Source organism: Rhinoraja longicauda, chromosome 40, assembly GCF_053455715.1.
Source record: "Rhinoraja longicauda isolate Sanriku21f chromosome 40, sRhiLon1.1, whole genome shotgun sequence".
Lineage (NCBI taxonomy): Eukaryota > Metazoa > Chordata > Chondrichthyes > Rajiformes > Arhynchobatidae > Rhinoraja > Rhinoraja longicauda.
In genome coordinates, this window is record NC_135992.1 from 7,944,194 (window position 1) to 7,958,841 (window position 14,648).

A 14,648-nucleotide genomic window follows, 5' to 3' on the forward strand; every position below is an offset into this window, starting at 1 on the left:
GAGAGATGAGAGAGAAGAGAGAGAGAGAGAGAGAGAGAGAGAGAAGAGGAGAGAGAGAAGAGAGAGAGAGAGAGAGAGAGAGAGAGAGAGAAGCGAGCAGGACTTAGGGAGAGGCGCCCCTCTCTCTCTGCTCCACTTGAAGCCCCAACTCACCCCCCAACTACACACACACCCCAGCCCAACCTACTGAGTTACTCCAGCATTTGCTGACTGTCTTTGGTTTAAACCAGCGTCTGCACATTTCACACTCAACAGGTCAAGGGAGCAAGGAATTAAAGGTAGGATTGTAATATTAGTGATTTGATATTCAATATATTTGCTATGTAAAGGATGTTTGTTTACCTTTGTGGTGGTGGGTTTGTTGGTATTGTTTTGTGTTATTGTAAATAATTGATTACATTGATTTTGGATTGAAAAAAATAATGATTAAAAGTACTGTAACTTATTCGAAGCGATCAAAATACTAACTGGGCAGTGGCTGGTGATCACATTGTAGTGGTTCATCTAGATGTTGCTGTACTACACATTAGATAAGGGGCGATGTTGCTGGATTGAGAAGTGTTTCAGAGCCGAGGGTGTTTCAGAGCCGAGGGAAGGAGGGAAGGAGGGAGGGAGGGAAGGGAGGGAGGGAGGGGGGGTAAATGTTCAAACCTGTTACTTCAATAAAATGTCAATTATTCAATCTAAACCCATGGGAGTTAGAGTCTCCACTCCCGAAATCTTACCCGATTCCTTCTCTCCAGAGATGCTGCCTGACCCACTGAGTTGCTCCAGCTTTTTGTGTCTGTCTTGGACTTTAAATCACGTTGGGGTTGGGTTGGGACATTTCCGAATTGTGTGGTTCAACTCCAATCTCGCCCTCACTCACGCTCGCTGTAAGGCATCTAGTCCCATGTAATCACACTGTGTGTCTCACTCTCCCCCCCCACTCACTCCCCCCCACTCACTCCCCCCCACTCACTCCCCCCCCCCCCACTCACTCCCCCCCCACTCACTCTTCCCCCCTCCCCCACTCGCTCTTCCCCCCTCCCCCACTCACTCTTCCCCCCTCCCCCACTCACTCTTCCCCCCCCCACTCACTCTTCCCCCTCCCCCACTCACTCTTCCTCCCCCCCACTCACTCTTCCCCCTCCCCCACTCACTCTTCCTCCCCCCCACTCACTCTTCCCCCCTCCCCCACTCACTCTTCCCCCATTCCCCACTCACTCCTCCCCCCCCCACTCACTCTCCCCCCCCCCCCCCACTCATTCCTCATGCCTCACTCACCTATTCATACAGTTTGTGAGTGGTGGGTGGGGATTGTGTGGAGGCCGGGGGGGAGCTTAGGGTGTGGGTTGTGGAGGCCGGGGGGAGGGTGGAGAGTGGAGGGGGGGTGGGGAGTGGAGGGGGAGAGGGTGGGTGGGAAGTGGAGGGTGGGGAGTGGAGGGTGGGTGAGGAGGGGGAGGGTGGGTGGGGAGTGGAAGAAGGGGAGGGTGGGGAGTGGAGTGGGGGGAGTGGTGTGGAGGGGGGTGGTGTGGAGGGGGGTGGTGTGGAGGGGGGGGATGGTGTGTGGGGAGTGGAGGGTGGGTGAGTGGAGTGGGGAGTGGAGAGGGGAGGGTAGGGAGTGGAGGGTGGGTCAGGGAGGGTGGGAGAGAGTGAGTGGGGGAATGGTGTGGAGGGGGGGTGGTGTGGAGGCCGTGGGGTGGGGAATGGAGGGGGGGGGGGGTGGAGCGTTGGCAGAGGGTTTGTTTCTGCATTGCCCCAACCCTGCAAGGGACAAAGCCCCTTCCACCTCTATCTCTCCTTCTGGCTGCCTATTTCACACCTCTTCTCTCCTTATCTCACACTTTCTGTCTTTTCATCTCTGGCCTTTGCCCATCCATCTGCCCAAGCAAACCTCCCCTCCCCTATCTGTATCCACCTATGACTGAAGAAGTCTGCAGAAGGGTCTCGACCCGAGACGTCACCCATTCCTTCTCTCCCGAGATGCTGCCTGACCCGCTGAGTTTGCATATGGTGTCTACCTTCCACTTTGTCCTGCACCCACCTCTCTTCCAGCTTTATCTCCCCCCTCCCACCATCAGTCTGGAGAAGAGTCCTGACCCTAAACGTCACCTATCCACGTTCTCCTGAGATGCTGCCTGACCCGCTGAGTTACTCCAGCACTCTGTGAAACGTTCCCTATCCATGTTCTCCAGAAATGCTGCCTGACCAGCTGAGTTACTCCAGCATTAGTTTTCCTCGAGGTTTGATCCCTCGGATCCTGCCAGCGTGGTTACCACCTCTTCCCCTCCCTGGGTAGACACCCTCCTCAAGGCAAAGTTTGCTTCTACTCCAACCTCTCTCCCTGGGACTGATCCCCAACTCTCAAGGGGACTAGTTTGTTCCCAGTGTCACAGCTCGTCTCGGCCCTGACCCAGTTCCCAGGACCACATCCACTCACAGAAGGATGGACCTGCCCTCTGGCCCACAGGCACCAGACCACCCTCTGCAATGGTCTGCAGACTGATGGGATCACTCCCCTGGGACCTAGCACAAACTCAATGGGCCACTGTCCTCTGTGTGTAAGTCCCCAGTCCTTGCTCCGTGATGCTGGGTTAATGAGTTGTGTTCCTCGCCGCCGCTGGTCCAGGTGTGACCCCAGTTGTTTCTGCTCCCCCAGGCTGAGCCATGCTGAGGGGGAACCTGCCCCTGGCACTCCTGCTGCTGCTCCTCGCAGTGGCCCTGGGGAAGGAGCAACAGGCCAGCCAGCACTGGAGGTGGAACTACCGGGATGGAGGTAGGATGGCCAGGGGGTGGGTCTAGCACCGCAATGACCACATCCACACGCACACACATACACACACACACAGACACACACACGTACACACACACACGTACACACACACACACACACACACACCACACGTACACATCCACACGCACACACATACACACACACAGACACGTACACACACACACACACACACACACACACACACACACACACAGACACACGCACACACAGACATATACACAGACACATATACACACATACACGCACATATAGACAGACACATACACACACACACACACAGACACCCACACACAAACACAGACACGTACACACAGACACACGCACAAAGACATACACACACACACACACAGACATACACACACACACACATACACACACACACATACACACACACACACATACACACACACACACACAGACATACACACACACACACACAGACATACACACACACACACACAGACATACACACACACACACACAGACATACACACACACACACATACACACACACACATATACACACACATATACACACGCACACACACACGCACATACACAGACATACACATACACACACATGCACACACACACGCACATACACAGACACATACACACACGCACACACACGCACATACAGACATACACACACATACACACACACGCACATACACACACAGACACACACACAGACACACGCACACATACACACACAGACACACACACATACACACACACAGACACCCACACACATACAGACATGCACATATACAGACACACACACATACACACACACAGACACGCACATACACACACACAGACACGCACATACACACACACAGACACGCACATACACACATATACACGCAGACACACAATCATTCCCACTCCCCCCCCCCTCCCCCCACACACACGCGTAATCATGAGATTCGAAGCAGGTTGGGGTGTGTGGTGGGTTTGAACATGTTAGGCTGTATAACGGGATGTGGGGAATATTTGGTGACAATATCATATATATCATATTGTGGCGGATCAGGCCACTCCTCGGGTCAGCCCCCTCGTTACGTGACGGACAGGTGAAAGGGGTTAAAAGCCAGACCAAGGGAAGGCGTGGATCATCCCCTGGGAGAACTACGCTGTGGGCACCAGCTCACAGCCTAATAAAGAATCTAACTAAACACTGCCTGGCGTCTTGCCTTTTCTCTGGCCTCCGCCAGGCCACTACATTGGTGACCCCGACGTGATTTGAACACGCAGCCTTCTGATCACGTCGGGGTCACCAATGTAGTGGCCTGGCGGAGGCCAGAGAAAAGGCAAGACGCCAGGCCACTACATTGGTGACCTCGACGGACATCACACGTAGTGATGTCGAACAATGGGCAACCCGGTCCTGCCGCCCTCGCGCAACCCGGTCCTGCCGCCCTCGGTCCTGCCGACCTCGAGGCCGTCTCCCTCAAACTCCCGACCCTGTGGACCGAAGAGCCTGAGGTCTGGTTCCAGCAGGCAGAGGCACAGTTTGCAGTGCGAGGGGTAACCGTCGACTTGACGAAGTACTTTTACGTCGTCGGCGCCCTGGACCAGGCGACAGCAAGGCGAGTAAAGCCTTACCTTAATGACCCCCCCGCGGATGACAAATATAAGGGCCTTAAAGAACTCCTTATCAGGAGGTTCGGCCTCAGCGACGCCGAGAGGGCAACTCGCGTTATGAGCCAGGGGGGGCTCGGGGACCGACGGCCGTCGGCCCTTCTGGAGGACATGCTCGCCCTTATGGGCAACCACCCGCCCTGTTTCGATCGCACGGCTGAAGCCGGCACACGTGGACATTGATCGGCCGGTGCCGGTTGCACAGCCCCGCCCGCGCGGTCGCCCCCCATCCAACCTACCCCCTCCAGTGTCTGCTACGACCCCTCCACCTGTCGGTCAGTCGCCGGTCCCTGCGCCGGTCATGGTGCGCACCCGGGCTGGTCGCCTCGTGCGCCCTCCTGTCCGTTTTGTACCTCCGGTTCTTGGGGGGGGTCCTGTGGCGGATCAGGCCACTCCTCGGGTCAGCCCCCTCGTTACGTGACGGACAGGTGAAAGGGGTTAAAAGCCAGACCAAGGGAAGGCGTGGATCATCCCCTGGGAGAACTACGCTGTGGGCACCAGCTCACAGCCTAATAAAGAATCTAACTAAACACTGCCTGGCGTCTTGCCTTTTCTCTGGCCTCCGCCAGGCCACTACAATATCATATATATACAGTGCGGAAACAGGCCTTTTCGGCCCACCAAGTCCGTGCCGCCCAGCGATCCCCGTACATTAACACTATCTTACACCCACTAAGGACAATTTTTACATTTACCCAGCCAATTAACCTACATACCTGTACGTCTTTGGAGTGTGGGAGGAAACCGAAGATCTCGGAGAAAACCCACGCAGGTCACGGGGAGAACGTACAAACTCCTTACAGTGCAGCACCCGTAGTCAGGATCGAACCTGAGTCTCCGGCGCTGCATTCGCTGTAAAGCAGCAACTCTACCGCTGCGCTACCGTGACGCCTACCTACCCTGACATCAGTAGGGTGTGCAGAGTGTTGGAGTGTATGGTGAGGTGTGCTGAATGTTAGATTGTTTATTGGGAGTGCAAAGAATGTTGAGATGTATAATGGGATTGAGAATGGATGGGGCTGTATATCAGGTCATATGGGAATGGGCCATATAATGGGGTGGCACGGTGGCGCAGCGGTAAACTTGCTGCCTGCAGAGTGTTGGAGTGTATGGTGAGGTGTGCTGAATGTTAGATTGTTTATTGGGAGTGCAAAGAATGTTGAGATGTATAATGGGATTGAGAATGGATGGGGCTGTATATCAGGTCATATGGGAATGGGCCATATAATGGGGTGGCACGGTGGCGCAGCGGTAAACTTGCTGCCTTCCAGCCCAGAGACCCGGGTTTGATCCTGACTTTGGGTGCTGTCGATATAGTTTGTACGTTCTCCCTGGGACCTGCGTGGGTTTTCTCCGGGTGCTCCGGTTTCCTCCCACATTCCAAAGACGTGCAGGTTTGTAAGTTAATTGACTTCTATAAATTGTCGCTAGCGCATAGGATAGAACTAGTTAGTGTAGGGGCGATCGCAGGTCAGCGCAGACACGATACGCTGAAGGGCCTGTTTCCACGCTGTAAATCCCTGTGACCTCGTGGGTTTTCTTCGGGTGCTCGGGTTTCCTCCCATGCTCCAAAGACATGTGGGTTAATTGGCTTCTGCAAGTTGTCCCTAGTGTGTAGGACCAGGACTAGTGAACGGGTGATCGTTGGTCAGTGTCAAGTCAAGTCAAGTTTATTTGTCACATACACATACAAGATGTGCAGTGAAATGAAAGATTACCCACAGTCCAGCAATAGAGCAATAAAAATAAACAAAATTCACACACAATCACAACCAACACAAAACAACAAAAAAAAGAAACATCCATCACAGTGAGTCTCCTCCAGTCACCTCCTCACTGTGATGGAAGGCCACAATGTCTTTCCTCTTCCCCTGCCGTCTTCTCCTGCGGTCAGGCTGTTGAAGTTGCCACGTTCCAGGCTGCGAACCAGAGCCCCAGGTGGTCCCAGGTGGAGGCCGCCAGCTCCAGGTGTTTGGCCGATGGTAGGCCGCAGAGGGAACGGGAGACACCACCCAGAAAACAAAGGTCGCGTCTCCGTACGGAAGAGGCAACTTTACAGTTTTACAGTCCCCCCCCTCCCCCAAATATAGTACACAACCACAAACACCACATCACATCTAAACACTACAATCAAGACAAAAAACAACATAAAACACAAAAGACAAACGGAGTGCTAGGGCAGGGCAGGTTGGCCGATGAGACTGCTTCCGCGCTGTATCTCCACAGTCTAAAAGTCTAAACTGTTGAATGGGAATGTACAGGTGTGTGATGGGGAATGGGACCATACAATGGGGTGTGATGGGGAATGGGACCATACAATGGGGTGTGATGGGGAATGGGAATGTACAATGGTGTGTGATGGTGAATGGGACTATACAATGGGGTGTGATGGGGAATGGGACTATACAATGGGGTGTGATGGGGAATGGGACCATACAATGGTGTGTGATGGGGAATGGGACCATACAATGGGGTGTGATGGGGAATGGGACCATACAATGGGGTGTGATGGGGAATGGGACCATACAATGGTGTGTGATTGGGAATGTACAATGGTGTGTGATGGGGAATGGGAATGTCCAATGGTGTGTGATGGGGAATGGGAATGTACAATGGTGTGTGATGGGGAATGACACTATACAAGATTCAAGATTCAAGATAGCTTTATTTGTCATCCAATATTGGACGAAATTCAGTCACCCACAGTCCAACAATAAAAGCATTAAATAGGCATTAAAATTACACAACCCCAAAAACACACAAAAAAAGAAACATCCATCAAAGAAACATCCATCACAGTGAGTCTCCTCCAGTCCTCTCCTCACTGTGATGGAAGGCCACAATGTCTTTCCCTTCTCCTGCCGTCTTCTCCCGCGGTCAGGTTGTTGTGGTTGTAGGCCACGCCGGACGGTCCGCAGCGGGCCGAGCCTAAGGCGAGTCCCAGCCGCTCCCGCAGCCTCCGAAGACGGCCGGCTCCGCCGATGATGGGGAATGGGACTATACAATGGTGTGTGATGGGGAATGGGACTATACAATGGTGTGTGATGGGGAATGGGACCATACAATGGGGTGTAGGGGATATTGGGTTGTGTAATGAGGCGTTGACAACTCTGGGCTGTGTAACGTGGGACGGAGAGCATTGAGGTGTAGCTCTGTGGCGGTGCGGTTCACTGTACAACCCCCCCGCTCTCGGCCAGCCGACAAGGTGAACATCGGTGGAGTCCACAGCATCACCCGCCTGCTGGATCTGTGGGGAAACCGGATCTTCAAGCAGATGAAGTTCACGATGCTTAGCCACCCACAGGACGTGCTGCCAGACTACTCCAGGTACGGGGAGGGAGGGGGCAGTGGGGAAGGGCAAGGGGGGAGAGAGGGAGAGATAGAAGGAAACAAAAGGGGGGAGAGATGCTGACAACGGTATGAGATTGCACTAAGAGGGAGAGAGGGAACGTGTCAAAAGAGATAAAGAGGGAGCTTGGGCTAGACAATAGACAATAGACAATAGGTGCAGGAGGAGGCCATTCGGCCCTTCGAGCCAGCACCGCCATTCAATGTGACCATGGCTGATCATTCTCAATCAGTACCCCGTTCCTGCTTTCTCCCCATACCCCTTGACTCCGCTATCCTTAAGAGCTCTATCTAGCTCTCTCTTGAATGTATTCAGAGAATTGGCCTCCACTGCCCTCTGAGGCCGAGAATTCCACAGATTCACAACTCTCTGACTAAAAAAGTTTTTCCTCATCTCTGTTCTAAATGACCTACCCCTTATTCTTAAACTGTGGCCCCTGGTTCTGGACTCCCCCAACATTGGGAACATGTTTCCTGCCTCTAACGTGTCCAACCCCTTAAAAATCTTATGTTTCGATAAGATCCCCTCTCATCCTTCTAAATTCCAGTGTATACAAACCTAGTCGCTCTAGTCTTTCAACATATGACAGTCCCGCCATTCCGGGAATTAACCTAGTAAACCTACGCTGCACGCCCTCAATAGCAAGAATATTCTTCCTCAAATTTGGAGACCAAAACTGCACACAGTACTCCAGGTGTGGTCTCACTAGGGCCCCGTACAACTGCAGAAGGACCTCTTTGCTCCTATACTCAACTCCTCTTGTTATGAAGGCCAACATTCCATTGGCTTTCTTCACTGCCTGCTGTACCTGCATGCTTCCTTTCAGTGACTGATGCACTAGGACACCCAGATCACGTCCCCTTTTCCTAACTTGACACCATTCAAATAATAATCTGCCTTCCTATTCTTACCACCAAAGTGGATAACTTCACACTTATCCACATTAAACTGCATCTGCCATGCATCCGCCCACTCACACAACCTGTCCAAGTCACCCTGCAACCTCATAGCATCTTCCTCACAGTTCACACTGCCACCTAGCTTTGTATCATCGGCAAATTTGCTAATGGTACTTTTAATCCCTTCATCCAAGTCATTGATGTATATTGTAAATAGCTGCGGTCCCAACACCGAGCCTTGCGGTACCCCACTAGTCACTGCCTGCCATTCTGAAAGGAACCCATTTATCCCCACTCTTTGCTTTCTGTCTGTCAACCAACTTTCTATCCATGTCAGTACCCTACCTCCAATACCATGTGCTCTAATTTTGCCCACCAATCTCCTATGTGGGACCTTGTCGAAGGCTTTCTGAAAGTCGAGGTACACCACATCCACCGGCTCTCCCCTGTCAATTTTCCTAGTTACATCCTCAAAAAATTCCAGTAGATTAGTCAAGCACGATTTCCCCTTCGTAAATCCATGCTGACTCAGAACGATCCTGTTACTGCGATCCAAATGCTCCGCAATTTCGTCTTTTATAATTGACTCCAGCATCTTCCCCATCACTGATGTCAGACTAACTGGTCTATAATTTCCCGTTTTCTCTCTCCCTCCTTTCATGAAAAGTGGGATAACATTAGCTACCCTCCAATCCACAGGAACTGACCCGGAATCTATAGAACATTGGAAAATAATCACTAATGCGCCCACAATTTCTAGAGCCACCTCCTTAAGCACCCTGGGATGCAGACCATCAGGCCCTGGGGATTTATCAGCCTTGAGTCCCATTAGTCTACCCAAAACTTTTTCCTGCCTAATGTGGATTTCCTCCAGTTCCTCTGTCACCCTAGGATCTCTGGCCACTAGAACATCTGGGAGATTGTTTGTATCCTCCTCAGTGAAGACAGACCCAAAGTACCGGTTCAACTCTTCTGCCATTTCCTTGTTCCCCATAATAAATTCCCCTGCTTCTGTCTTCAAGGGACCCACATTTGCCTTGACTATTTGTTTCCTCTTCACATACCTAAAAAAGCTTTTACTATCCTCCTTTATATTATTGGCTAGTTTACCCTCGTACCTCATCTTTTCTCCCCGTATTGCCTTTTTAAGTTATCTTCTGTTGCTCTTTAAAAGAGTCCCAATCCTCTGGCTTCCCACTCTTCTTTGCTATGTTATACTTCTTCCCTTTTACTTTTATGGTGTCCTTGACTTCCCTTGTCAGCCACGGGTGCCTCTTATTCCCCTTAGAATCTTTCCTCCTCTTTGGGATAAATTGATCCTGCAACTTCTGCATTATTCCCAGGAATACCTGCCATTGCTGCTCCACAGTCTTCCCTGCTAGGTCCTCCTTCCAGTCAATTTTGGCCAACTCCTGCCTCATGCCTCTGTAATCCCCTTTGCTATACTGTAATACTGACACTTCAGATTTTCCCTTCTCCCTCTCCATTTGTAGAGTAAAACTTATCAGATTGTGGTCACTGCCTCCTAATGGCTCATTTACCTCGAGTCCCCTTATCAGGTCAGGTTCATTACATAACACTAAATCCAGAATTGCCTTCTCCCTGGTAGGCTCCAGTACAAGCTGTTCTAAGAATCCATCTCGGAGGCACTCCACAAACTCTCTTTCCTGGGGTCCATTACCAACCTGATTTTCCCAGTCTACCTGCATGTTGAAATCTCCCATGACCACCACAGCATTACATTTGTGACATGCCAATTTTAGCTCCTGATTCAACTTGCACCCTATGTCGAGGCTACTGTTTGGGGGCCTGTAGATGACTCCCATTAGGGTCTTTTCACCCTTACAATTCCTCATCTCTATCCATACTGATTCTACATCTCCTGATTCTATGTCACTCCTTGCAAGGGAGTGAATACCATTCCTTACCAACAGAGCTACCCCACCCCCTCTCCCCACCTGCCTGTTTTTTTCTGTACGTTGTGTACCCCTGAATATTCAGCTCCCAGCCCTGGTCCTCTTGTAGCCATGTCTCAGTGATTCCCATAACATCATACTTGCCAATGTCTAACTGAGCCTCAAGCTCATCCACTTTATTTCTTATACTTCGCGCATTTAAATACAACACTTTAACTTCGGTATTTACCTCCCCTCTCACACCGGTCACCATTGGCCCTGACCTTACTCTCATATCCCTTCTAGAACTTCCCTTCCCATTCATACGAGAGTCCTTTACAGTTTCTCCTGTATTCGCTTCCCCTTTAACTCCATCTCCATATTCCCAGTTTGTCAACCCCTCCCCCCCACTACTTAGTTTAAAGCCACACTTGTAGCACTAGCAAATCTGCCTGCCAGAATGTTGGTCCCCCTGCTGTTAAGGTTCAACCCGTCCCTTTTGTACAGGTCACCCCTACCCCAGAAGAGATCCCAGTGGTCTAGAAATCTAAATCCCTGCTCCCTGCACCAGCCCCTCAGCCATACATTCATATCCCCGATCTCTCTGTTCCTGCCCTCACCAGCACGAGGTACAGGCAGCAGTCCAGAGACAACCACCTTCGACGTCCTGCTTCTCAGTCTTCTTCCTAACTCCCTAAACTCACGCTGCAGTATCTCCTTCCTCTTCCTCCCGACATCGTTCGTTCCCACGTGCACAACTACTTCCGGTTGATCGCCTTCCCTCGCTAGGATGTTCTGAAGCCGCTCCGTGATGTCTTGAACCCTGGCACCAGGGAGGCAACAAACCATCCTCGACTCCCGCCTGTCGCACCAGAATCTCCTGTCCGTACCTCGGACAATGGAGTCACCGACTACTATGGCTCTTCCTGACCGGTCTCCCCGGTCGAGTTTCCTTGCCTGGGATAGAACCGCCAACGCGACTGCCGCTCGGACTGGAAGCGTCTTCTGCCCCGACAGCTCCCAATAGGGTGTACCTGTTTGCAATAGGCACAGCCCCCGGGGTCTCCTGGAGTCCACGTTCGCTCCCCCCTGAAACGGTCTCCCACCTTCGCTCGACCTGGACCCTTGGCGTGACAGCCTCACAGTAGGTCCTGTCCAGGAAACTCTCGCATTCCCGGATGGCCCTGAGGTCAACCAGCTGCTTCTCCAACACTGTCACACGTCCAGTCAGGAGCTGCACCTGGACACAGTTCTTGCAGGTGAAGCTCCCAGAAGCCCCAGCAGTGTCCCTACCTTCCCACATCCTGCAGGAAACACACTGCACCAACCTGTGCGCTAGTGTAGGGATGAGGGGAGAGTGAGGAAGAGAGAGAGTGTGATCGAGGGAAGGAGCAAGTGAGACAAAAGAATATAATGTGGAGATAGAGGGCGGAGAGACAGAGAGAGAGAGAGAGAGTTCAAAAAACTAAAATGCATGTCGATATATTAAATATATCATTGTAACTATCTTAAGAAATAATAAATCTGCGATGCATTACTTTTGCCTTGAACTAACGACTACCATTTACACGAGTCCCTCTGTCCTGTTTAGAGCAGGATTAGCTTGGACCAGAAGACAGACACAAAAAGCTGAAGTAACTCAGCGGGTCAGGCAGCATCTGTGGAGGAAAGGAATAGGTGACGTTTTGGGTTGTACCCGAAACATCACTTAATCCTCCTCTCCAGAGATGCTGCCTGACCTGCTAAATTACTCCAGCATTTCATGTCTATCTTCGGTGTAAGCCAGCATCTGCAGTTCCTTCCTACACGTTTAGCTAGGGGCAGGTTCAAGGTCAAACATCCCAGCCTGAGAGATTCACAAGGATGTTGCCAGGACAGGAAAGCTTTAGTTACGCAGAAAGATTGGATGGGCTGGGGTTATTGTCCTTGGAACAGCTAAGACTGAGCAGAGATTGAATTAAGCGGCCTGGACTGCAATGCAAATAGAGAGAGTCTGTATCACCTGATGGCGGTTGGGGGAGGAGGGGGAGGTAGGGGAGGAGGGAGGGAGGGAGGCGGGATTAACCATGCAGCACGGAACTAGAGCAACTGGAAGAGGAGTGGAGAGGAGATAAGGAAATATCCTTGTTAATCTTCTCTCCACTCTCATGGTTAACAACATCCTTCCTACAGCAGCGTGACCAAAACTCAACCCAGTCCATCAAATGACGCCAGACCCCTTGTCACTGCAAACATCGCCGGTCCATTTACCTCCACTTACTGTATGTTGCCTGACCCGCAGAGCCGATCCAGCACTTTGTGTTTCGCCCCCCTCTGCCCAGACACTGCATCCACTCTCAAGGGACCGGGACCTTACTATACTTCCCATTCCCAGTCGGGCCCTTTGATTCCCAGTCAGAACTATACTACCCATTCCCAGTTGGGATCTTGCTGACCATTGCAGATGGTGAACTTGCCTCAATAGACAACAGACAATAGAAAATAGGTGCAGGAGAAGGCCATTCGGCCCTTCGAGCCAGCACCGCCATTCAATGTGACCATGGCTGATCATTCTCAATCAGTACCCCGTTCCTGCCTTCTCCCCATACCCCCTGACTCCGCTATCCTTAAGAGCTCCATCTAGCTCTCTCTTGAATGTATTCAGAGAATTGGCCTCCACTGCCTTCTGCGGCAGAGAATTCCGCAGATTCACAACTCTCTGACTGAAAAAGTTTTTCCTCATCTCTGTTCTAAATGGCCTACCCCTTATTCTTAAACTGTGGCCCCTGGTTCTGGACTCCCCCAACATTGGGAACATGTTTCCTACCTCTAACGTGTCCAACCCCTTAATAATTTTATACGTTTCGATAAGATCCCCTCTCATCCTTCTAAATTCCAGTGTATACAAGCCTAGTCGCTCCAGTCTTTCAACATATGACAGTCCCGCCATTCCGGGAATTAACCTAGTAAACCTACGCTGCACGCCCTCAATAGCAAATAGCCTCCCTCTGATCCCTCTTCTGCACTTCCTCAGATCCCCATCACCTACTTGCCTTCTTCGCCACTTGCCTCCCTCCCTCCCTCTGATCCCTGTTCCCCATTTGCCTCCCTCCCTCTGATCCCTGTTCCCCACTTGCCCCCCTCCAGGATTCAGCCGTTCTCCGAGGCCCTGGACGATCTGTTTCGGGAGGCCCGGACCCTGAAGAGGAGGCTGGGAGACCTGGCGGCAACCCTGGCGGTCCTGGAGAGATCCTTCGCCCAGGTGGGGTACGGGAGGCCGGCAAAGATCAAACGGGTGGTGGTGGTGAAGAAGGTGCCGCGGAAGCAGCCGGCTCACCGTAGCTCCCAACGCGCCTCACCGTGGGCCCCGTCCTTCACCGCGGCCCACCGGCGGCCAGCGGGCAGGAGGCCACAGGACGTCAGCGACAGGCAGAGGTCAAGGGTCAGCGAAGGAATCAAGGGTCAGTGAAGAGCGGTGACCCTTGCAGCCCTGGAGCAGAGAAATACAAACCAATGTAGGGATTTTAAATATTTGTTATAATCTTGACACTTATTCAGAAAGAATAACGACAAACTGCATCTATGTAGTATCATTGACAAGAGGAAAATTGCTATGCAAGTGTATCATTACACTGTGCTTCAAAGGGGAATCATTCAACAATATCTGATACCAAACCACAGTGGGTCAGTTAAGGATAGGGTTGCCAACTGTCCCGTATTAGCCGGGACATCTCATACTTTGGGCTAAGTTAGTTTGTCCCCTACGGGAACCGCCCTTGTCCCGGATTAGTACGGTTGCCAACTTCCTCGCTCCCAAATAAGGGACGAAAGGGTGATTTCACCGCCCCCGCGCGACCACGCCCAGCCAGCGGCCACGTGCCCCCGCTCCACCAATGGCGGCCGCCATTGGTGGAGCGGGGGCACGTGGCCGCTGGCTGGGCGGGGGGCGTGGGGCGGTATCGCCAACCTTTCGTCCTGTATTTGGGAGCGAGGAAGTTGGCAACCCATAGTCAAGCAGCATCTCAAAGGAGGAAAGGGAACTGGAAGTGAAGGGATTAGGAAGGGAATTGCAGACCCTAAATCCAAGAAGGCCGCTCCACCACTGT

General features: G+C 51.9%; 1 protein-coding gene across 1 annotated transcript; it reads left to right on the plus strand.

Moving 5' to 3' along the window:
• The first annotated feature begins 130 nt into the window (after positions 1–130).
• On the plus strand, positions 131–14,011 carry LOC144611393 (uncharacterized). Its single transcript, XM_078430464.1, has 4 exons — positions 131–278; positions 2,642–2,758; positions 7,618–7,747; positions 13,690–14,011. Exons 2-4 carry the CDS (start codon positions 2,650–2,652, stop codon positions 14,009–14,011), a joined length of 561 nt encoding a protein of 186 aa, XP_078286590.1. The 5' UTR covers positions 131–278; positions 2,642–2,649.
• The last annotated feature ends 637 nt before the right edge of the window (positions 14,012–14,648 follow it).